This window comes from Sciurus carolinensis, chromosome 2, assembly GCF_902686445.1.
Source record: "Sciurus carolinensis chromosome 2, mSciCar1.2, whole genome shotgun sequence".
Classification (NCBI taxonomy): domain Eukaryota; kingdom Metazoa; phylum Chordata; class Mammalia; order Rodentia; family Sciuridae; genus Sciurus; species Sciurus carolinensis.
In genome coordinates this window covers 25,629,056-25,654,760 of record NC_062214.1, presented here as the reverse complement: position 1 = coordinate 25,654,760, position 25,705 = coordinate 25,629,056, and the positions used below count along the sequence as shown (strand labels likewise).

At 45.8% G+C, this 25,705-nt stretch overlaps 2 protein-coding genes across 2 annotated transcripts; both read right to left on the bottom strand.

The window, feature by feature from the left end:
- Positions 1-296: 296 nt before the first annotated feature.
- Positions 297-2,821, bottom strand: LOC124976279 (beta-defensin 119-like). The gene is made up of 2 exons (XM_047539232.1): positions 2,797-2,821; positions 297-490 (listed from the first exon to the last, which is right to left on the bottom strand). Exons 1-2 carry the CDS (start codon positions 2,819-2,821, stop codon positions 297-299), a joined length of 219 nt encoding a protein of 72 aa, XP_047395188.1.
- Positions 2,822-16,705: 13,884 nt separating this feature from the next.
- On the bottom strand, positions 16,706-18,151 carry LOC124976278 (beta-defensin 121-like). Its single transcript, XM_047539231.1, has 2 exons — positions 18,007-18,151; positions 16,706-16,908 (listed from the first exon to the last, which is right to left on the bottom strand). The coding sequence occupies exons 1-2, from the start codon at positions 18,062-18,064 to the stop codon at positions 16,706-16,708; spliced, it is 261 nt and encodes an 86-aa protein (XP_047395187.1). The 5' UTR covers positions 18,065-18,151.
- Between the last annotated feature and the right edge of the window lie 7,554 nt (positions 18,152-25,705).

Below are 25,705 nucleotides of genomic sequence, written 5' to 3'. Positions count from 1 at the left end.
CCGGTCCCCCTCTGAGTCATGGCTGGGCCTAAACCATCAACCTTCCCTTACTGATCTCCACTTCACTCTCCCCCGCCCCCACCCATCTTCTACCTGGTGCTCTCAGATTTCCAGCCTTCTCTCTCGCAGGGCTGAGTCCAGAATGGACAGAGAGCTCACCATACAAAACCAGGTCTTTCACTGTGATTTCCCACTGATGAAAGACAGACAATGGTGGCAGGTGCATGAATTTTAATGAAGGTGAATGACAGCACGTCTGGGTTTCCAGAAAGTTTGAGACAAGTGATCACCAGCATTCAAGGTACTTTGGGCCAGTGCTTCTCATAGGACAAATCACTAGGTGTGTCTCTGCCGGAAGTGTTTATCCTCATGAAGGACTGGAGGCAGCATGGTTGGTAATTTCTGCAATAGAAGTAGGGATGTTCGCTCTTTCTGCAAGAGGGCCTGCAGATTCCACTGTTACCCATGCATCGAAGGATGGAATGTCTTCCTGGACAAAAAAATAAAATAAAATAACCATAATAATTAATTTCCACTTAGCAGTGACATAGATCTGATAAGTCAGGGAACATCATAAAAACCTAAAGGTTGAACTTCTGTTTCTGGCTACTGAGGCACGAGGATCTGGTGTTTCAACCTAGCGGGAAAATGCAGCCTTTGACTGAGGAGGAGGACTGTGTAAGGCACCTACTATTTCAGGCTACACAACAGTCAGGTGTCTTACCTGAGTGAGAAGATTTTGAAGCTGGGCACCAATATCTCCAGGGACAAGTTGGTATTGCTGGGACCTGCTTTGGAAAATTCACTGAGACCCACAAGTTCCGTTTCCACATTACAGTTCTGGGTGACCTTGCACCCTAGGCCAAGTATAAAGCCTGGTAAAGCCTGGAGCATGGCAGCCCGTCCTGTATGGAAATCACGTGTTGAAATCTGGTCTGGGTCCAATCACTGAAAACACTTCTCGGTACCAGGGAGTGGCAGGGTACTCCCTTTGGGTTTTGGGGTAGCAGCAAAGTCTACCCAAGACTGCAGGAAAGTAGACCCCCATGGCGATTGTGGTATTTCACCAAGCAGACCTTGGGGAAAAGGTACGGCATGAAGAGACATTGACTTAAAATGAAGTCATCGCCAGAGGTTAAGAGCTGTGTGGAAGGGCCGAGCTCTGTGCCCTGTGTCTGTGTAGACGCCCCCATCAGGTTGAATTTTGTCAGCCCTCTGACCTCTACGTGGACTTCTTGGTTTAATATTCTCATCATCGCCATCTCTGACAAGTGCAGGCTCTTTCTTACTATACCGATATGACTCAAAAGTGAGGTTTTAGGTCTCTGCATTTGTGATCTTTTATATTTGAATCAGAGGGCTTCTTGTTCTGAGTGATAGCTCCTAAATTATTGGAACCGAGGACAAGAATATAGTATCATTGTTACCTGTGATAACACTGTTTTCCAAACTCGTGGTAAGAACGCAACGGATTTTCTTCGTTGTTTATTAATATCACAAAAGATAGATATTGCTATCTAAGAATAGTAGGCCATGTCTGAGGTTTTAGATGTGAATTTGACTAAAATAATGATTGCTATTTAGTCAGCTATTTTTCTATACAGTAAGTGCTGCATGGTATGAAAGTAAAACTTGGATTCAAATCCCACTTCTGCCACTTATAAGTTATATGACCATGAATGAGTCATAGAGCTTCAGTGAGTTTCATTTTCTTCTGTTAAAAAAATAAATAAATAAATAAAAACAGCTTTAGCCATCAGCCTAAGGATTTTTTTTAGTATTAGGAATCATGATTATAAAGCATAAGGCAGAGTGCCTGGCAAATAATAGGTGTTGGAGAAAATGGTAGAGGAGTTATTTTTATATTACGTATTTCTTTTACTAAGCATGAGTATAATTTGATTATATTGTCTTGTTTTTTACATTTTTTTAAAAATTGATTTCTTGGATGGGATGATCCCAGTTTGTAATTTTGTTTCATTACTCTGATTTTATAAAACATTTCTTTTATCAACTTTACTTACCTGACTAGACTGAACGAAAAAGCACTAATTACAAACCCTGAAATAATTCCGCTCCTTCATCTTCATATTTCCCCAAAATCACTTGTGGAATTACAATATTTTATAAAGAACATTTTAGAACCAGAACTTTTAAAAACTACCGGTACTATAAAACAAAAAAAAAAATGCTTAAATGAATATAATACTTTCAATTCCAAAGGTGACATCTCTAAAAAGAAAATACTTTAAACTAAAAAATAAAAAATAAATAAACTAAGCTAAACTAAAGGTTGACAGAAACTTCTACTTCCAGAAAAACAGTGGCAAGTTCATTTTCCCTTACGTGTCTTTTTCAGGGCAGCTTAATACCCTGGGCGTTATACATAGATCCTCTGGGACCTCGAGACCTGAGGATGACACTCATGAACTTCGGAGGTTTGATTTTGCTTTATATATTCCAGGTTGGTGCTGGAGAAGCTGCTATCTGGAAATACAAGTGGGTACAGAGATAGAAAAAAAAGAAGTCCCGAAAAAATTCTGCTCTTTCTAGTCAAAAGACCAGGAAAACAGAAAAAAACCTAGCAAAACAGAACGTTTTAGACAACAGCCACTCTGCTCCAAAAAACACAGAAAAATCTACAGCCTGACTCATACCTCTACCAAACATGGCCGAGGGGAGAGCTTAGACTTCCACCCTTTCTAGAGTCAAAGAGGTGCAGCCTCCTAGGATGGCACCAGAGAAGGCTGAGCGAGAGGCTGGAGCTCCACCCTGCTGGGCGGTAAGGAGGCCTACCCGCATCGGCCTCGGCAGAGATCATGTGGGAGCCTCAACTTCCCCTCCATTTCCCTGATGAGGTGGTGACCAAAGAAGCCTGGTGCAGAGTCAAGACTTCCACCATCACGCAGCAGTTACAGGGCCGCCAGCCCCTGCGACGTCACAGGCAGGCCACATGAGGAACAGAGCAGCCCTCCCAACCAGGGTGTCAGGGTGGTAGGAGCTGGAACTGACTGTGGCACCCTGCAGGAGCCACCTCACCTTCCTACCTCCATGCAGAGGAAGCCAGGTGGAGAAACTGGGTTTCTATTCCCCCTGGAACTACCCAAGCATGTCCCCCTCGCCTAGCCAGAGCAGTGTCAGAGCAGGCAGGCCAGCAGAGCCGGGATCCTTGGACTAGGATCCTTGGAATAGGACCCAGAATCCCGTAACGTGATACTCAAGGTGTCCAGGTTTCCATCAAAAATTATTCCTTGTACTAAAAGCCAGGAAAATCTCAACTTGGATGCACAAAGGATAATCAACCCAACTTGAGGTCCATCCAAGCTGTTGTATCAATAGTTCATTCCTTTTTTAAATTTTTTTTAATTTTAATTGTTCTAATTCATTGTCCATGACAGTAGACTGCATTTATACATTTTGATAGCTCATACATAAATAGAGTGTAACCTCCCATTCTTCTGATTATATATATTACAGGAGCACATGGGTCAGGCAGTCATACGTGCACATCAGGTAACAATGTCTGTTTCATCTACTGTCATTTCATTCCTTTAAATTCTCAGTAATATGCCATAGTATGGATGGCGCAGTGTATTACTAGAGGGGCATTTTTTGATTGGTCGTTTCCTTTTGCTTTTGTTTATTTGTTTGTTTGTTAGCAGTGCTGAGGATTGAGCCCAGGGTCTTACGCATGCTGGGCAAGCACTGTACCACCAAGCTACCCCCACCCACCCGCCCGCCAGGTTTTTACTATTAAAAAATAAAAGTGCTATGAACCTTCTTCTACCAGTTTTGTCTGAAAGTCATTTTTCATTTTTCTTAAATAAATGCCATAGATTATGTTCACCAAGTGGTATGGTCAGAGTTCATTTTATTTTATTTTAAGAAAGGGCAAGGGGTTGGGGATGTGGCTCAGTGGTAGAGCATTTACCCAGCACACACGAAGCCCTGGGTCCGACCCCCAGCACTGCACCAGTCTCCACAGATGAGACGAAACATCTGACCCTTGACTTTCTGAGTTTGGCTTATTTCACTTAGCGAGCACCAATTTAAAAAGAAAAAAACTACGAATAAATAGAAGGAAGGCCAGTAGAGTGGAGGAGGGGAACAGGGGCAGGGAGGAGGGGACACGAAGAGGAAGCACCGGGGACTGGAGTGGAGCCAATATATTCCATGTAGGTATGATTATGTCAAAAAGAACACCACTATTTTGTACAACTCTAATGCACTAATAAAAACACTTTTAAAAATCAGTTGGCAGTCCTTGTGTTGGGGCTGCCTCTGGATTTCTGGGATCCCGGTTCTGTTCCACCAACCCATGTGCCCATCTCCCCACCAATACCACAGCCTCGAGCGCTACACCTATAAAGTAAATCTTGAAATCTGGTAGGAGGAGTCTTCCAACTGTAATCTTTTTCCAAGTTTATTTTAGTTATTCCCATTCCTTTGCAAATTTTTCCTCAGACAAAATAATAGAATAAACTCATCTATAACTACAAAAAAGAATCTTTCTGGGAATTGGATAGGAATTGTGTTAAATGTGTGTACCAATTCAAAGACAATGGACTGTCGCCGTCCAGCGGGACATAAAGACACGTACACCTCAGATTGTCATGAAGGAGCTTTTTTTTTTATTCCGATAACACCCTCTATATATAAGCAGTCTCATGCATAAGCAATTTCGATCAGATATGTCCACCCAATCCTGTTAAAGGTCAAGCAATCACCAGCTCAAGCATACATGTAGCCAATTGTAAGAGCTTCCTGTGTTTCTCCAGGCATACCAAGCACACCCTTTGGCTCCCTGCCAGCCCACATCTTCCCCTGTTTGTTTATAAAAAGACCGTGCCTGTCTTAGGTTGTCCGTGACAGAGCAACATCCTTACCCATCATCGGAAAATGAAGCTTATATCTTCATTCCCTGTCTTAGTTTGGTAAGAGCTCTTCACAAATCTACCCGTCTCTGACTACCGGTCTAGCATTGCCAAACTTGCAGGGAGGTTCCCACATAACCTGCTAAGTCATAGGAGCCATTTGGGAAGGGTGCTAAGTCAGGAGAAAAGGGTACAGTAGGTAACCCTAATGTGGAATTTGTGGTAAGAATAGGAGGATACAGATTGGAAGAGTTAGTAAGGGGCAAAGGGCAAGGCCACGCCTTTACTATCCCCCACAGGTAACGCACGGCTCCTCCATTAACATGGTGAGGGATCATCAACAACAGTAGTTGGAGGAACTTCCACATCTTCTTGTTGTTCTTGGTTTTCTATTGAGGAAGCCTTGACCAATCTTTCAGGCACCCAAATTGGGGATTGTGCGTCCTGCGGGAAAACACAAACAGACCCTCGGGTCCAGATTAATACCGGATCCAGGCCTTTCCATTGTCCCGATAGAATGTCCTTCCAGAGCACTTGAGGTAGATGTTTTTTATTAGGCTCTGAATGACGGTCAGCAGCCGATCGACCCTCAGAATCGAGATTTTAAAAATTTAAAATGGACAAGGCAACAGATAATTTGTCTTTTGGGGATCTGTATGATGCCCCTATTCCCCCTTTTTGTTTATAAAGCATGTTTTTAAGTGTTAAATGGGCACGCTCAACAATGCTCTGTCCAGTAGGATTATAGGGAATTCCTGTGACATGTTGAATACCAAAGGTGGAACAAAATTGTTTAAAGGCCTGGGACGTATATCCAGGACCATTATCTGTTTTAATTTTGTTTGGGGACCCGTAGGATGGAGAAAGAATGTAAACAGTGTGTTATTACATCTTTGGTTTTTTCTCCAGCGTGAGCAGAGGCCATAATAAATCCTGAAAAGGTATCTATTGACACATGGATGAATTGTAGTTTTCCAAATTCTAAATAATGAGTTACATCCATTTGCCAAATATGATTGGGCTGAAGCCCTTTTGGATTTACTCCTAACGAGGGGTTAGGAATAAGTGTAGCACATTTAGCACAAGACTTGACTATGTCCCGAGCTGTTGCCTTAGTAATCTGATAGCGTAAACATAGAGTAGAAGCATTTACATGAAATTTGGAATGAAAATTTTTTGCATTTTCAAGCACATTAAAGATATGTGGGTCTCTGGTGGCCATGCCTGTTAAATCATTGTGTAAACTTAGAGAACCTGGAAGGCCAGTATGAGCCCGAACATGCCCAATAAAAAAAGGGCTTTATCTATCCCAAATAAGTTTTTGTGAAGATTGTAAATACTTAGTGATGGAGGAAGTGAGGGAGAGCAGACCAGTTAATTCTAAATTTTGAATAGCATTAACAACGTATTTGCTATCAGAGAATAGGTTAAAGGGCTCATGGTGGGTTCTGAATACTTCTATAGCTACTAATAGTTCTGTTTGTTGTGCAGATAGAGTATTAAACAGCAATGTTTCTGTAACATTATTTACAGTAATAGCACCGGTACCATTTTTTGATCCATCAGTAAATATAAGGGTAGCTCCTATAATAGGTTCTTTTCAGGTGACTTTGGGGAAAATTATAGGATGTTGACTCCAAAATTGGAGAAGGGGATCAGATGGCAAATGATTGTCAAACACAACAGAAGTACTAGTAAAGACTATAGTCCATGAATTTGAATTATTAATAAGATATTGTATCTGATCAGTAGTATAAGGAGTAGTTATTGTCGAGGGATGTGACCCAAAGGTGGAAAGGGATACTTTTAACGCCGTAAGGATTAATTCTGCCACAGATTCAGTAAACAAGGATAAGACCTTGTTAGGGGCATAATTCATGTGAACCCATAGAATAGGACCCTTTTGCCAAACACTCCTGTGGGTAACTTATTTGTGGCAAGACAATGAATGATAAAGGCTTAGCTAGGTCAATACGATCAAGATGAACCTTTTCATCAAGCTGTTTCAACAAGCTTGAGAGCTGTTCGAGCCTTAGGGGGGATCAGAATCACCTTTAAGAGTGTCAAAAGGGGGCCCAAACTTGAGGTGGGTAAGTGAAGGTAAGGTCTAATCCAGTTAATGTCACCTAATAGCTTTTGAAAGTCATTCAAAGTCTTAAGTTGGTCTATTCGAATACTAATTTTTGTGGGTTTAACCATAGTTGCCTTTATGATAGATCCCAGGAAGTTTTTGGTGTCTGTCATTTGTGCCTTATCAATGGCAATATGTAAGCCCCACCTTTTTAGTGACTTTATTAAGGCATTATAACAATTTTCCAAGACAGTTTTTTCTTTATGAGCTAACAAAATATCATCCATATAATGATAGATTAAAAGTTGAGGGTTTGCTAGGTGTATGGGTTCAATGGCCTTGTTTACATGTATTTGACACATAGTGGGGTTATTGGCCATGCCTTGTGGGAGAACTATCCATTCATATCTTTTATTAGGAGAACTGTTATTAAGTGAGGGCACAGTAAATGCAAACCTTTTGGTGTCTGAGGGATGTAACGGAATGGAAAAGAAGCAATCTTTTATGTCAATAACAATGGAGGGCCAATTAACTGGAATAGTCGATAAAGTAGGTAATCCTAATTGAATAGGTCCCATGGGCTCCATTATAGAATTTACTGCTCTTAGGTCATGTAATAGCCTGCATTTTCCTGATTTCTTTTTTATTATGAATATTGGTGTGTTGAAAGGAGAGGCGGATGGTTTGATGTGTCCGGCCTCTAGTTATTCTTTAACCAATTGTTGGGCCACTTCTAAATTGTCTTTTGAGAGGAGCCACTGAGGGACCCAGACAGGTTTATCAGATTTCCATGTTATTTTAATTGCTTCAGTGGCCCCTAATGAAAATCCAATCCCTTTCTATCTTGTTTTGGAGTAACTAAAATGGGTGAAGTAGGTCCTTGACTATTTTTCCCAACACCTTTTCCCCATATGTGTCCTTGGGCTAACATCATTTGATTAGCTTTTAGATTATGGGATCTCGGATGTGAGATGTAAATCCATCTGTTCCATGATATCTCTCCCCGACAAGTTTACCGGGAGATGTTCAAGGACATAAGGTTGGATGGTACCACTATGACCTTCTTCATCCTTCCATTTTAATATGGCTGCACTTTTGTTAGGTTTGGAAGCTATACCCAATCCCCTTAAAGTCTGATCTGCCTGTTGAAGCAGCCAGACTTTGGGCCATTCTGTAATTTTGATAATACTTTTATCAGCCCCAGTATCTAATAAGCCCTCAAAACTTTTGCCTTCTATCACTAACTTTGTCATAGGTCTATCGTTTAAATCCAATGTTAACATGACCATATTTTGGCCAGTAGAACCTAATCCTTTATTTCCCCTAAGAATATTCTTTGATGGATATTGACCATGGCAGCTGGGTAAGACCAACAATTGTGCTATGCGATCACCCTGAGCTATTATTGCTACACCTCTTGGTGAAGAAGCAAGGATTTTTATTTCTCCTGTAAAATCAGGGCCTATAACTCCAGGGACAATATTTAATCCTTTTAAAGCAGAAGAACTCCTCCCCAGAACTAGTCCCACTGTTCCTTTAGGTAATGGGCCAATGACCGAAGTTGGTATTGGTTGTACTCCCATCTCTGGAGTTAATACTGCTCTGGCAGAGGCACAGAGGTCCAATCCTGCACTTCCTCTTGTTTGTCTAGTTGGGGAATCAAGGGGTAATGGGTCCGAGGTATGGGCTGGATAGCCCCGTATATTTGTGGGCCCCGAGGCCGAGGGCACTGATTCCCGTTTTTTGGAGGTAAAGGGTTACCATCTTTGTCTCTAGTTGATTTACAGTCACTTGCCCAGTGTTTCCCTTTTTTACATCGGGGACATAATTTTGGCACAGAACCATGGGGGCAGTCCTTTTTTATGTGTCCATATTGTTTACACCGATAACACTGTTGGCCTGGGTGGGAGTTGGCATTGCCTCTAAGACCCTGTGCAAGCACTGCAGCCATCACCTGACCTTGAATAAAAGCCTCATTAATATCCCTACAAGCCTTTAAATAGGCTCCAAGGTCTTTGTTTTTCCAAGGTCTTATTGCTTCTTTACACCATTTATTTGCTTGCTCATATGCAAGCTGTTTGACTAAAGGCATAGCCTGGTCCACATCTCCATATATACGTCCTGCTGTTTGAATCAATCTGTCTACAAAATCAGCATGGGGTTCATTATGACCTTGAATAACCTTAGATAACTGTCCTTGAAGATCGCCAGCACCTGAAAGCGTTTTCCAAGCTTTAGTGGCAGCAGCACTAATTTGTTGATACACACCGGGGTGGAAATTAATCTGATTACCTTGCCCTTCATATGGTCCTTGGCCTGTCAGCATGTCTAGATTCCATTGAGGATTGCCCACAACTGCATTACGTCAGGCAGTATCAGAACATAACTCCTGGTTGGCCACCTTCCACATAAGATATTGTCCCCCAGATAAACATGCTTTTGCTAAATTACCCCAATCAGTTGGAGTAAGATTTTGACTTGCAACATTCTCTAATAAAGAAATGGTAAATGCAGCTTGTTCCACAGGACATAATTGCCTCTTTTAACTGTTTCACTAATTTTATATCTAATATTTGATGATATCTCTGATTGTTTTGATCTTCAAATACCGGGAATATTGGGAACACTGATCAAGATTCTACATCAGCCCACTATCTGGGGGCTGCCCCTGTGCAGCAAGTATATGCGTTCCTACAACTTGGAAAAGAGTGGTGACCTGGATTATACTCCGGAGGGCGCGGAGCGGTAGGAGTTAAATGCCACTGAGAGAACTTCTTTTCTAGCTCTGTCTCAGATAGCTCCTGTTCTTCAGAGTCACATCCCTGTTCTGAGTCTGAACATCTACTTTCTTTCAGAAGCTCGACTTGATTGTTCTTCTTTTACAGTTTCTAATATCTCTTCCCCTTCTCTTAGCTGTTCTTGAAATTTTGGTTTTTTGGAAGTCAGACAGAAATGAACTAATGTCCATATAGGCAAAGTACCAAGAGGGAGAAGCGTTTTTTCATTTTGTTTACAGAGGTCCTTTCCCAAACACTCCCACTGAGGGACAGTAAGGAGCCCTTCTTCTAAGAACCAAGGACAGGCTTCTTCTATAGTTTTAAGGAACATCCACGCAGTTTTAGACTTTAACAGAGTTCCATTTTCTCTTAACAATGCCTTAAGAGAGCCTTCCATGTGAATCCGTGAAATTTCCGATCCCATGGCTATAATATGGTCTCTCTGATCACCACAACAACAACAAACAGAAACCAAACAAGAAAAAGTAACAAAAATATTAACACAACTAACACCTTACACAGCACCTTACACACATTCATTTACTACAGGATGTCCTTTGCTGTCTTTTGGGACAGCCTTCTGTTAAGTTCCCTCACTAGGAGAGCCTTCCATTAGTACCTTAAGGCCACTGTTTCCTCGAATAGGGAAACTTGCTAGTTGACTGCTAGTTGACTGTGCTAGTGAAAACTTTTCTCCTTTATTACTTACCTGAGCGCTCACCATTCCCCATACGGGCCACCAAATGTCGCCGTCCAGCGGGACATAAAGACACGTACACCTCAGATTGTCATGAAGGAACTTTTTTTTTTATTCCGATAACACCCTCTATATATAAGCAGTCTCATGCATAAGCAATTTCGATCAGATATGTCCACCCAATCCTGTTAAAGATCAAGCAATCACGAGCTCAAGCATACATGTAGCCAAATGTAATAGCTTCCTGTTTTTCTCCAGGCATACCAAATTCGCCCTTTGGCTCCCTGCCAGCCCACAATGGTTGTTAGTTGAGTCTTAGAAAATATGAACACCATCTCTTCATTTATTTCCATCTTACTTTATTTCTTTTGTCAGAATTCTGTGGTTTTCAGCACACAATTGCTGTATTTTTTTCCAATACACACCTAAGCATTTTATTTTTCTGGAGTGATGTGGAATGGTATTATATTTCTAGCTTCAGTGTCTACAATGTTCATTGCTATTATATAGAAATACAATTAACTTTTGTATCTTTTTTTTTTTTGTACCAGGATTTGAACCCAGGGGCACTTAACCACTAAGTCACACATCCCTAGTCCTTTTTTATATTTAATTAGAGGCAGAGTCTCACTAAATTGCTGAGGCTGGCTTTGAACTCCTGATCCTCCTGCCTCAGCCTCCCAAGTCACACTGCGCCGGCATTGTATGTTTATCTTGTATCCTGCCACCTTGCTGAATTTATAAGTTTTAGATGTTTTACTTTTTTTTTTTCATTTTTGTAGATTCCTCGAGGCTTTCTACACAAACCACGATGACATCTCCAAAAAGAAGCAGTTTTTTTAACTCTTTCTTTTGCTTCTTTTTTTATTTGTTTGTTTTGGGGTGGTACTGGGGATGGAACCCAGGGCCCTGTGCATGCTAGGCAAGTGCTCTACCACTGATCTAGGTCCCCAACCCTCTTTTCCTTTTCTTGTGTTATTTTGAGACAGGGTCTCACAAAGTTGCTTGGGCTGGCCTCTGAATTCACAGTCCTGCTGCCTCAGTCTCTCAAGTAGCTGAGATTACAAGGATGTGCCACCACATGGGGCAAGATAGAGTTCTCTTTTTTTCCTAATCTCTATGCCTTTTATTTTATTTTCTTGCTTTAGTGCACTGTCTAGAACTACTCAGAAGAAAAAGGAGCACACTTGATACACACAGCTTGCTGAGTTTTAAAAAATCTCAAAAGCTCACATACGATTCTATTTGTCTGACACTCTTAAAATGATGAAATTATAAAAATATTTATAATATTTGTATTATAAGTAATTACAAAATTAGAATTTATGTAAATTATAAAGAAATGATGAAATTATAAATTAATTATAATTTATGATTATAAATTATAAATGATGGAATTATAAAATGATGAAATTATAGCTCAGTGATAAACCACATGCTTAGCATGTGCGTGGTCCTGGGTTTGATCCCCAGCACAAAGAGAGAGACAGACAGACAGAGAGAGAGAGAGAGAGAGAAAGAGAGGGAGAAAGTCAGTGTGACTCTAAAGGAGTTTGAGGAGTCCCGTGTCTTGATCCTGGGGGTGGGGTACATAATCTACACTTTATACACACCTTGTACCAATATCAGATTCTTAGGTTTTATTGTAGCTATACAAAATAGAACATTAGAGGAAACAGGGGAAAGGGCACACAGGACCTCTCTCTTGCAACTTCCTGCAAATCTATAATTATTTCAAATCTAAAACAAATAAAATAACCTAAGAGGACACAGACAGATTAAAAAGATAGCACCAAATGTCAAAACACCCTGAGCTCCATTCCACCTCCCATTTCTCTGTTGTGTAACCTTGGGCAAATTTCTCTCTCTCTCTCCCTCTCTCTTCCAATCTCTCTCTGTCTCTCTGTCTCTCTGTCTCTTTCTCTCTCTCTCTCTCTCTCTCTCTCTCTCTCTCTCTCTCTCTCTCTCCCTGACCCTTTTCTCATCTATACAATGTAGACTGTAGTAGTATCTAATGCCTAGAACTATAAGGATTAATGACTTCATAAATAGAAAGCCTTTAGGGACTAGCACATAGAAATAAACAAACATGAAGTGTTATCATTGTTCTTATCGGATAAAGGGTCTTTCCTTGAGGATTCATTTTGCCTAGACTTCAACTATGAATATAGTTTGAGAAGATTCCTGTGCAGTCTGGGGGTGTGGCTCAGTGGTAGAGCACTTTACACAAACAGAGAGAGAGAGAGAGAATGAATGAGTGTTCAATGAATTTAGACAGACAGTAATCTCTTCGTGATAACCAGAGATTCTGGGGTGAGACTGAACACACAGAAGAGCCAGAGACACAGTTCCTTCTCGTAGCAGACATTGGAGAGATGTTAGCTATTAGCATTATTATTATGCCCCCTGGGGATTGAGTCCTCCAAAATACAAATGATCCTTCGACTAAAGGAAAATTGAAATAATGGCCATTACCATTTACTGAGCAAGTACTATGAGCCACTGGATATATGCCAACTCAGTGAATCCCTTCTACCACCTTATGAAATACACTTACTTCTTCATTTCATTTTCCTGCATTATAAAATCAAGACTCAGAATGTTCTGGCAAAGACTCCACAGCTCTTAGAGGCAGAGCAAGGACTCTTGTGCCATGGAGCCCATCCTCTTTCTAATGTACAGTGCTTTCCGTCTGCATGTTGGTTGGTGACAGCTGAGGTCATGGTCCTTGGTTGTCTTCAGCGTCAAAGTCAAACTTCCAAAGCCGGTACTCAAGGCTCTTTCACTCATTCCGCAGACAGTTGTCAGCACCCAGTATTTGTCAGGGCTTAAACCTGGCACTAGGCACACAAGGGTGCCCGATGTCCAAATGGGCTTAATATGAAGTCTACCATGCACCCGCGGATACAGCACGAGCGCGTCAGTCCTTGCACTGAATAAGAGTAATTAATGCCATTATATTTTACCTAAAACACAGGCTGCCTAAACCAAGGTGAGGAGAAATAAGGAAGAAATAGTTTTACCTGTTTGGAGCTTGGGCAAGAATAGAAAATGAATTCCTCCAAATTGTGTAATTTGGATTATGTGTATCAGTGCACAGAGCAGAGGCTGGACTGAGCTGCAGCCTCTGGAGCCCAATCTGTCCATCCCAAGAAAGATCCCATGCAGAGGCCCTGTCCTCCCCACCATGGGCAGGGACTTTGCAGCTCCTGAACCCACCCACCTGTTGACTCCATGACTCTCCAGGCCTCTGCCCGCGGATTACCCACAGCTTCTGAATACCACCCTCGACGCTCCTTCCTCTGGCCAGAAGTCAGAGAACTGCTACATTAAACCCGGCACCGTCCCAAACTTGCATATGAACGAAGGCCACTTTTCCCCAGGGGCCTGCTTTCCCATCTGTGAAATGGAAAAATCAGGACAGGTCTCCTGAGCTCCTCGAAGTTCTGAAGGCTACAAAGAATGCAGGAGGTGTAACAGGGAGATCAAGGGGTGACACCTTATCTCCCCAAGGAAGAATCAGAGGGAATTTCTAAAATTCCACATCCCAAATCCCAAATGCAGATATTCAGGCACAGGTTGTCTATTATCTGAAAACTTCTTGTGGCTCGATGGTGACATCTGAGCCCTTTCCTCTGTCACTTCCTGGGGGTCGCCTCTGTTTGCCCAGTGTAAAGCACAGAGGAGGCGCTTAATAAATGTTACTGACCAAGTAAGGATTCCAGATGAATGAATTTGGTGGAGTCTGAACGGTCGCATGTGAACAGGTTGCTGCCAGGCTCCAAGGATCTAGGGATCCTGTGACCATCCCAGGCCCCAAGGATCGAGGGATCTTGTTGTTAGATGGGGACTTTAGTGGCTACGTGGGAGAGAGCAGAATGACTGAGGCAGTGGGCAGCCCGCCAAAGAGCGACCAATCAAACACGGACAGATAAACACCACTGAGTCTTACGTCCGTCTATCACTCAGCAGGACCCCCGCCTATTCCGGCCTATAAAGACCCTGGGCAGCCGGGCCACGTGCAATTTCTTCAACTCTCCACCCTGACCTGTACCCCGGAGGGCTGGGAATTCCGCCCAAGAGCCAAATTCCAAAAACTTGCTTCGGCCATTTCTGTCCGCTTTTTTTGACCACCAACCCTCGCCCTCGAGCTTACACTCGTGACCATCCCAGGCCCCAAGGACTGAGGGATCTCGTGACCCTCCCCAGCCACCTTCCACACTGTGAAGTCTCTGTGCTTCAAGAGCAAACCAGCGAAGAAATAATAAGGAGCAACGCCCAGGAACTCCTCCACCTCCGAACAGTCCTGGCCAGAGTCAGAGCTACCTGACCCAAGGTCCACTGCTCCCTGGAGCCCAGCAAGGACCTCACTGAGTCCCTGGAATCTGACATCAGCCCTTTGTGCTGCCATCCAATCCAGTCAAGCTTTCGCTTGTAAATCGTTGTTCATCTTTTCAACCCATCAAGAAGCACTCAGAAGGCAGCCTTGCTGAGCACTGGGCTTCACGCTAGGTGCACATCGGGCCTCGCCCCGCCCCCAGGGATTTCCCTCTCCTGTGTGCACCTTCCAGGGATTGGTGGGAAGGGGACAATGATTCAGATCATTACGCCATAACGGGATGCAGGCCATAACTGAAGAGTGACCGTTTGTAAAGTCACTCAGAACTCAGTTTGGAGAAGGAACAAGAACCTACAGAGGTGAAATCAAAATCTGGGGTAAGAAGACAAATGGAGGCTTCTATATCCTACGTCGGAATGCTTCGACGTTATGAATCAAGCTAACGAAAGAGACATGAAAAGTATTCTGTCCCCTTTAATGAGCTAGTCCTTTGTAATGACCTGAAATGCCAGATTTGGATTTAGATTCTTGGATTTCTCAGAGTTGCATGCGTGAACCAGGCGTGAGGACAGCCGACCCAGCCCAAGGTCCACCCCCCTTCTCCCACCTGCCAGCTCTGCCCCACCCCCTGAAGAGCCTCACACACAGGGACATGGATGCCCCAGCAGGAACCTCCACACTCCGCCCAGGGGCCTGCACATAGACAGTGTCTTGGCATTTCTCTCTCCTGGGGTGCACAGCCAGTAGACCCACCCTCTGGGACTGTACCTTGGGGACAGGCCCTTGCAGCCCCTGGAAGCAGGCACAGGGTTCTACAGGCACCCCCAGCAGAGTCCAGAAATGCGGGAGGGCAGTCACAGGCTCTGGGTGGGCGTATCCCTCTTGCCCCAGTAAGTTCCCTGAGGAGCTCAGTCAGAGGAAGCCCAGCAGAGAACCAGGAGCAGAGGGGCGGTCTTTCTTTCCAGGGTCTAAGAACAGAAATATTGAACGGAAAGCAAATTATCTTCCTGCATCAGAGTGAACTCCTGTCTGTCTCTATATCACGCCCCATGTGTCAGAGCAGTCTAGGTCCCTAACATAGGTCAGGGTGAACTACCACGTGGATAAATGAGGCCCTGGACATAGAATTTGAGATAACAAGGTCTGGGAAGACATCCAGGTCTGCTGGACCCCAATCAGGATTCTTAAGTGTTCCCATGCATTAGTCCCCTCCCAGGTCAAATGACCCATTCGAATGAGGGAGGCCTCAGTCTCCCCAGATTCTCATGTCATTCCTACCATAAACCTGAGACGGAGCTTCCCTTTCCTGGGACTGGGTCCAGTATGACTCAGTTTCCCCGGTGGGAGGGTTAGATCCAGAGTCTGCTAGTGTTAAGCGGCCGACCTGAGATGAATGAGCGAGGGAATGAATGCGTGAAAGAATATTTGTAAAAACTGAATAATGAACAAATTCATATATAAACGAGTCAGTTCCTATGCTTTATCGTTGTTTAGTACTTGGGAACCTTCTGACCCCCGGGGCTGGGTACTCCTAAGGCATCTTACCTGACTTCCCTACAAACCTGAGGATTTGGGCTCCACCCGGTCTCAATCTACCTCCTCACCGCTCACCTCCAAGATGGACCAACTCTTCCAGCCTGAGGGTCCTCCCACTCGATGGACGCCAGAGGTGCCTTTAAATCTCTCGCCCTCTCCCACATTCCCTCAGGACATGCCTGATGCCACACCCCCTCCTGGGGTGGCCGGATGAGGAACCATCTTCAAAGCTGTGATCATCACCTGACTGCTGTGACCCAGCCCCGGAGCCTTCTCTCTACCATCTTCCACCCCATCCTGCCAGTTCCCCTGCCTCTGTCCATTCAGGGTACCACTCTTTATGATTGATAGACACAAGAAGCACATTCATGAGTTTTAATGAAGCCTGTAAACTAAGAAGCAAAGTCATCTCTAGCCACGTTGTCTGTTTTTCTTCCTTTTACGGACTGTCGTGGGCACCGTAGGAGTGGTCCAGCCAAGGATCCCATGGATTGTCATTGGCTGGATTGTTACATAGCGACTAGGGACACAGCACCGTTTACGATTTTCGCAGCGTAGGACATGATCTTCGTCATCTTTGCACACCAACCGGCAGTGTCCATGCTTCCAACACTCTTGGGTGTAGGAACAACCATTGAGCAGATGTTAGTATTGTTCAAGCAGAGACCCAAGAAGAGGTGGAGGAGGAGCAGGAGGAGCGGGAGAAGGCAGGAGAGAGGGATGAGCGAGTCACACTGGACCCAGTCCCGGGAAAGGGAAGATCTAAGACCCTGAGAGGGGAAAGAACCGAGGCAATTGCTCCAACTGGAAACTTCTGCAGAACATTCTTCAGACTTCCCACCCTCTGTCTCCCATCCCCTAGCTTCCTATTTCTTACTTTGGGATCAGTTGATGCTAATGAAGTTCCCACCTAGCAAAGCATGAGAACGTTGGGAAGAGGACAGAGCCCACCTCGGACCCTAGGGGATGGAGAGTTTCTCCTTTTCCATAGCCAGATCCCGTAACAGAAGCCCAGCAAACCTCAGCTCCAGCCACAAACCAGGGTCAACCCCCTGACCCCATACTCACCCAGTTCAAACTCAAATGCAGTCAACACCCAGCCTTACCCAGCTGGGGGTCCCCTGAGCCCCAGCTGCAAGCCACACCCAAATGTAATCAAGTCACCGACCAGAATTCCCAGCAGATGCCCATCACCAAGCTGAACCCAAGCACCGTGCACCATGGGGCACTGACTCCCAGCCTCAGGCCAAGCCCAGCCAGATGCCCAACACCAGCTTCCCTCAAGCCCAAATCCCACTCCCTCTCCAGCTTGCCTCAGACCGTCAGGAAGTCCCCGGTCCCCTCCTTCAGCTCAGCCTAATATTCCCCCAGTCGCTGCAAGCCCGCAGGTCTCCTCACCATGCATGACTCACCCAGCCCTCAGCCTCCTCTCCAAAGCCCCCGCCCTGCACCAGGTCCTTCCAGCCCAAGCCATCTCCCAAGCTCCCACGGAGGGCCATCCCTGCCTCGAAGCCCCTGATGCTCTGAGCATGGACCATCCCACCAATCAGCATGAAAGAATCGGGGGAGAGGTGAACACAAGAGGATCCTGGGAAACCCTCCCAAAGCACCACAAAATGAGGAAAGGCCCCGGCACTGCCCACGGTGAGCAGAGAGGGAAAGGGGAGAAGCCCAAGACCAAGATCCCAGACCCTCGAGAGAGCCCAGCTGACCTGACATCACCGGTTCCACAGCCAGAAAGACAGCAAGGAACAGGAGAAGCAGCTTCATGGTTCTCGGGTCCCAGGAGAAGGTGGTGGCTGAGCTGCAGGGGACACAAACCGAGCTCTCTGCAGCAGAGATGAGCCTCCTTTTATCGTCAGGGCCGTGGGCAGTGAATCCGAGCAGGAGGGAATCTGTACGGCGAGGTCAGCCGGCCAAAGGACAGTGTGTAGCAGATGTCTCGACACAGCACAAATGGGAGCGTGGGCAAGGGGCCAGCACCAGTGCCAGGAGCGGCAGGCGGGCAGGGAACTGAAACCACCTGGCCGTTCAAGCCCCACGGAGGAATTCCTTAACTCATTGATACGCGAATACACATCATTTGAAAAATGACTCGCTCAGCTTTCTAGCAAAAAGATACAAGTGTCCACATCCTTCTGAATCTTGAACTTGGCGATCTCACTCCCAGTTCAAGGGAATGAATTTGTCATTTGTTGTCCCTATAAAGTTCTTCCTTCTGAACTTCCCACCGATGGCTCCTGCTAGTCAGTCGATCTCATCTCAAATGTCACCCTCTTGGAGAGACTTTCCCCCTAGATGACCGTACTCCCATGTTGCTCTGGATCGTGATGGCTTGTTTGTGAGCTTCACGGATTTGCCTGGGAGAGTATTTACCTTACATCATTAATCTTTGTTTCTCTCATTAGAATCAGAACCTAGCTTGTGAGATGGTTTGGATGTGATTTGAGTGAGCTCCCCAAAGTTTTCTGTGCTGGAAGATCAGTGCCCAGTGTGGCTATGTTGAGATGCGGCAGGGTATTTAAGAGGTAGAGCCTAGTGCAAGGTAATTAGGCCATGAGGTATCATCACCCTTAGAAGGGGTCTCTAGGGACCCAAGTTAGTTCCCAAGAAAGTGAATTGTTTTAAAAAGAGTGAGCTTGACCCCTGAATCTCTCTGGCCTCTCACATTGCCATGTGATCCCTTCCACATGCGCTCTACCATTGAAGTACCCTCAACCGTGAGGCCCTCACCAAAGGTGGAACATAGGGAGCTGCCTGATCTTAGAACTTCCACCTCTAACACTGTAAGATAAATCAACCTTTTTACTTTATAAAGTACCCGGCCTTGGGTGTTTTTGTTATAGCAACAGAAAATGGACGAATATAGCTTATAACCCTAGTATGCATAACATCACCTGGTGCAGTAAGGTATTAATCCAGCCGTCTTAACAGTTATTGCTCCCAAACAATAATTCCAAAATATGTCCATTGATTTCTCTTTTATGTATAAGTCTGTGTGTGCACTTAATTGTGGCAGCTTCACAGTCCAGCAGGGAGCTAGGTTCCTTTTGACTTGATGGTCCATCTTCAACAGGTAGCTTCATCTGATGACCCAGGGGCTATTCAGTTCCTCCCATCAAGTCCCTATTCCAGCCATCAGGAAGGTGGGAGAGAGGGAAGCACAGGGCAGCTGCTTTTCCTGTAGAGACATCATTCGGAAGTGCCGCACCTTATTTCCATGCCAATCCAGGGGCCAGAGCTCACTCACAGCAAACCTGGCTGCTGGACATGTTTTCTTTATTCTGGACAGTGACGGCTAGCTAAGATTCAGGGGCTGCCTGATGGAGACAGGAAGGACCGACATCCAGGGAAAGAGAGCAGTCTCTGACATACCTGACATGAGATATAAAACAAGATTTAATTACATAACAACTATTTGTAAATAATAGATACTAGATGGCAATCGTTTTAGTACATAATTATAGGCAATAAATAAGTTGGACTGAGTAAAAGTGATATAAAGAGGACACATGGGACCCGGCTGGGGGCACAATGGTAGAGCGTTTGCCCAGCACACCGGAGACCCTGGGTTCCATCCCCAGCACAGCAAAAACACAGAGAAAGGCCATGGGGACTGTGTCCATCCAGCCGAGATGCTGGAGACACTGGATAAGGGATATGCCTTGGACAGAACTCCAGGTGGACAAGGAAAGAAGGGAATTTGTTCAATACCTCCTGCGCGCTAGGCTGGGAGAACCAATTTGGGTTTAGCACAGATTTAGATGGGAGGTTTGGCCCTTACTCTTGATACCCATAGGTCTTGAGGAAGTTCAATGTTATGATCCTCCTATAATTAAAAACAAATCACAACTGAGCCTAACTTAATGAAATGGGGTAATTTCTGTCAACTGCTTAGCCAAGAGCCCGACACCTAACAGGGGCTGAATCATTATCAGCTGTTCTCATTCTCGTTTTGAATTCTCCTTATTTCATCATCATCGCCGGCCATCAGAATTATCTCCAGGCAGTCCCGAGAAGTGGACATGGTGCACCCCCAACCCATGTGACAAAATCGAGACTTTGTTGGGTGTAAAGACCTGCTCAGGGGATTTCTAGGTAGGATGCAAAACAGAAAATAGAAAGCAGATTTCCATAGAAAAGGCTGGAAGAAATGGTCAGTAAGCAGCTGCGGCTGTGAAGGTTTGAGACCGAGGGGAGACATCGGAGGAGGTGAGCTCCTCCAGCCAGATCCTCACGCGGGGACTTGGAGCCAGGCTCGGGCCACAGGGGCCCATCCCGCAGCGATGGGGAGCTGTAGGGTGTTTTTAGAGAGGACCACGGTGGCATGAACAGATCAGTGATACATTTATAAAAATCTGACACCCACACTGAAGAGAATTGCCAGGGCAGAGCAAGGGAGGGAAGATGAACCAGGAGGCTATTTCAAGTCCTCGGGACCAAATGACAAGGCCTGAGAGAGAGAGCAAACGTAAAGGATGCGAGAGAAGAAAGTCCTCACTGTCAGCTGGAACCTCCCCGCCCCAGAGCCTCCCGCCAAGCTGTGGAAGAAGCCGCTGGTCCCAGCTGATGGGCCTGACCCTCTGCTGGGTTTGGTGACAGGTGTTTAATCCCTATTGTTCTCATTTCCTCCTCTTAATAGCCAGAAAGATTTTTCTCCACTGCACTGGCAGGAAGACAAATTCAAAAGGGCAAATATTTGGCCCAGGTGATAACAGGGGGAAACCCAGGATCTGAACCCAGGTCAAGCTGGCTCCAATGTAATCCTTTTTTTTTTTTTTTTTTTCGTACTGGGGATTGAACTCAGGGGCTCTCGACCACTGAGCCACATCCCCAGCCCTTTCTTGTATTTTATTTAGAGACAGGATTTCACTGAGTTGCTGAGGGTCTCGCTTTTTCTGAGGCTGGCTTTGAACTTGCCATCCTCCTGCCTCAGCCTCCTGAGCTGCTGGGATTACAGGCGTGAGCCACTGCATCCAGCCCAAATGTAATGCTTTTGATTATGACTTTTCTACTGGGATCCAGCTAAGAGAGGAGGTCCATTGGAAAGAAGCCTCTACCGATTCTTGCTTAGAAGGATTTGAGAAGTTTCTGCAGCATTGAGGTCAGGGAGAGATCAGAGAAGTCATGGTGGGTAGCCTTAATTTCTTTGTAACCTTTTTAGTGAAATATGATTTATATATCAAAATAGGCTCATTAAATGTACAATTCAATTATTTTTGGTAAATCGACAGAATGGTACCCCCAACTCAACAGTCTACCTTTAGAACATTTCCATCACCCCCAAATATCCCTTGTGCCCACTGATGACCCACCCCAGGGCTACGGGAACCAATATTTAGAATATCATCAACTCCGCTTCCTCTTCCAGGGCTGTTCCTCACAAGGAGGTTCATGTGACAAGGGAGGAAGCGGTGGCTTTGAGAGATGATGTGAGAGCCAGGCCACACCCATGGTCAGGACTCCAAATCAGAGCACTCTCCAAGGTGCCTAGCAGCAGGTCCTGAGGAAGTGGGTTTAGAAATATATGGGGCTGGGCAAGGTGACACACACCTGTAATCCCAGCAGCTCTGGAGGCTGAGGCAGGAGGATCAGGAGATCAAAGCCAGCCTCAGAAAAAGCGAGACCCTAAGCAACTCAGTGAGACCCGGTCTCTAAATCTCTAAATAAAATACAAAACAGGGCTGGGGATGTGGCTCAGTGGTTGAGTGGCCTGGAGTTCAATCCCTGGTACAAATAAAATTTTAAAAAAACATATATATATATATATAGCTTGTAAGTAATTTCTAGGCCGAGGAAAATACACCACAGTATAAATATAAACCTCTGGAGATATTGGATATTGAAAACACCAGTGAGGGGTCTGTTGATGGAGGATTTGAAGGTCCGAAAAAAGGGTGTGGAGTCGAAAACGGAATTCCGTGATCCCAGGAAGGGGACAGTGGAGGGTTTGTCTTAGCAGAGGCGCCCACCGTGGTGCCAGTGTCCGGGGCGTAGGGAAGCCGGGAGACAGGCACTGAGTTCAGGGTCCCAAGCAGAGTCACCGGGCACCAGCGGCGCCCCCACGGACTGGCCAAGCTGGTGAGTTTGCGCTCTGCTCTGCTTCCCGCCTCCCTGTCCCCCACCCGTGTGCTGAGCCTGGTAGGAGAATTCGCTGAACTGTCAAACAGCCGAAGGATTTCCTTGGCTAAAAGTCCTAATGCAGCCCGACGTGGTGGCCCACACCTGTAATCCCGGAGGCTCAGGAGGCTGAAGTCAGAGGATCGAAAGTTTGAGGCTAGCCAGTTGGAAGGAGGCCCCGTCTCACAGCAAAATCATAAAAAGGACTGTGGATGTCCCTCAGTGGTAATCAGATGCTGTGACCGTGAGCAAGTTGTGAAGCCCGTTTGAGGAGGTGACCTTGAATGATCAAAAGTGTCCACTGGGCGTCGAAGGCAGTGCTGTCCGGGAGCAGTCGATACATCGTAGTTACAACTCCTGCGTTTGGGGTGACGGAGGAGGAGTGGAAACCCCGAGAGGTGGGGCCTGTTCCCCCTCAGGGAAAGCGCAGTGCTTCCTCTGTGGGGCGGGGGCTGGGGGGAGGGGCACCTGACCCGATGACCCGAGCTGCCAGGTTGCGACCTGTGAGCAGGGCCCTAGGCCCCAGGAGGAGCCTGAGCACCAGCACGGGCCACCAGCAGGGCAGGGACCAAAACAAAGTCAGAAAATCTAAAGCAACCCCTTTAACTTCAGCACATAGGCATGTTCTGTAGCGTTTCACAGGAGCAAGCTTATTCCAGAGTGTTCTTCCAGCACTGGCTTGGTGTTGGAGGTCACTAAAGGTAAGGGTGAGGACGTGTCTGGTGCACAGGGGAGCCGACCAGAATGAGGGAGACCGGGAGAGACGCCATCCAACAATGTGATGAACGTGACAGGTGTTTGATTTAGTCCAAGACTAAGCAACTTACTGTGTGTCCCTCAACATATCATTCCGCTCAGGACGTATCACATCAGGACTCAGTATGGATTGAGACACCATGAAAAGTGACTACAAGCCCATATTCTCAAGTTAACCTCCAGCTGTGTTACCTTATAAAAGTTACTTCTCCTCTCTGAAACTTTTTATAGTTATAAAATGGGAGTAACAATACTTGGAAAAGTTGATGTGAGGATTAAACGAGTGAAAGTCCATAAAGTCCTTGGAATACATTGTAAGGCAGCTTGGGACCTGGGGCGATTCTAGCCGCCACTGTGCAATCCCGCTGAACTGCCGCCCCCTCGATCATCTCAGTTGCGTCTGGCCAGTAGCTCCCAGAAAAATGCACCGCAGACAGAGGTCTCACAGCAAGAGACTTTATTATGCCGTCGGCTAACATGTCTGCTCAGGGTGAAAAGAAAGGAAAAAAGAGAAAGATGGTGTGTGCGCTTCTCCCAGATATTGGAATCTCCCGGGCTGGAAGGAACCAGTAGCGGAGAATACTTGCAAGCTAACTGATGAACCAATAGCTATTTAGCATGTTAGGACATAGCGTGGGAAGCAGGAAAATGGCCGCAGCATAAGCCGGAAATTCCTATAACCTAAGAGGCAGACAGAGCACAGATTGACAGGTGGTGGGAGGCGGAGTATCAGCTTTATATTACATACATGATACTGAAACCTATAATACAGTGTCTGCTGTTATTTTTACTTATTGATCTATTTATTTTAATTTTTGTATTTTTACAGACTGCATTTTGATGCAGTGTACACAAATGAGGTACAACTCCTCTGTCTGCTGTTATTATACTAGATCAGAAGTCCCCGGCCTGGAGATTCCAGGCATTCCTGACCACAACTCTTTAATATTTCTTAAGCCCTCAGTGTTCACACGGGTCTGCACAGAGAGCACTGTGACAATTTCAAAAAATGAACTTGATTGACATACGGAGAAACCAAAAAAAGCTGATTTGTTGTGGAGCGGTTTTGTTTGGGTGTCGGTTTACGTTTAAATTTTGTTCATATGTCCTTGTGCATGTATATGTGAGTTTGTGCACTGGTGTGTATGCTCAGATTTGTGCATTTTGTGTGTGTGTGTGTTGTCTATGTGAGTATATGAATGCACACGTGCACACCTATTCGTCCTTCCGTGCAGTGTGTATTCGCCCATAACTGGCGTGAGCGTGTGCTTCTGTGTTTTAGTACCTATATGCGCACGTCTCTGCTCCCAGATCTTCCAATGTGCAGCCAAGAGCCCTGTCCACCCCCACCACCGCCCGCAGGCCTCTGCACCCGTGACCCTGGAACATGATTCCCCTGTTGAGCTGGGAGATCTGGGCCAAGGCTAAGGGAAGTGGCCCAACAGGGTGTGGGGAGCAGGGGCCACGAGATGGGGAAGGAAGCCAGCTTTGGTCAGAGAGCCAACTCGTCCGTCCTTGCTGCACAGTGTCTCTGGGACCCGCCAAGATGAGGACAGACTGCAGCCTCCGGCTTTTTAAAGTCCCCCACGCTGGCACAGCCTGCTCCGGCCAGTTCTGAAGACCAGGCACGGCCCACGCCCTCAGATCTGTGCAGCTGCCTTTTTTAGCTGTTGCAAAGCCTCCCCAGCCTACAGCCCGTGGGGAGCGGTGGGGACACCAGCTAGCCTGCTCCCAGGGAGGCTCCCGGGGAGGCTGTGCCTCGACCTTATTTCATGGACTTCTCCCACTAACCTATCAGGTTAAGAATATGACAAGAAGGTAAAAGGAATAACTAAAATCCTAGCGTCCTGTGGACTTCTGTGTACCCATCACCTCCTCGCTTCCCAGGTGGGGCCTGAGACTTGGGGGAAGAAAACATGAGGCCCACGTAGCCTGAAGGTGGGGCCAGGGCACTGCTGAGGGGTTGGACTCTGGACAAACCCTCGGCACCAGCATGTCCCCATGTGGCCTGTTCCAAGCATGCCCCATGAAAGAAAAAGAGGCCACTGGAGAATATTTTCTCTACGATTCTTTAAAATATAAAGAGAAACATGAGAAGTAACCACCACACCAAATCTCAGGAAATGCTGCATTTATTTGTTTAAAGTCCAGCTCTGAGACACCTCTCGCAGAGTTGGTGAGATGGCCGATGTCCTTTATTTTGGGATCTCAAGTCTGATCCCACAGGACCTCATGTTCCTAGGAAATGAGGAAGAACCGGGTCCTTTCTGGTAACGATGATCTTTATTTCCCTTTATTCGTACGATCAGGATGTGACTGCTGGATCCTGTTGGCTGTTCATTATGCAGTTCTGAACAGCTAGAGAATCGCTCTTCACCATGGCTGACCCCATCCAGGCCTTGGCTGCTTCTCCTCCCCACAGTGGTTACCTTCCAGGTTACCCCATCCAAATACTTGCCCCCTTGGGGTGCTTTATCAAACACCCTTGGAACCAAACCCCATCTCCTCTCCCATTCCAAGGAGACGCAATGCCCC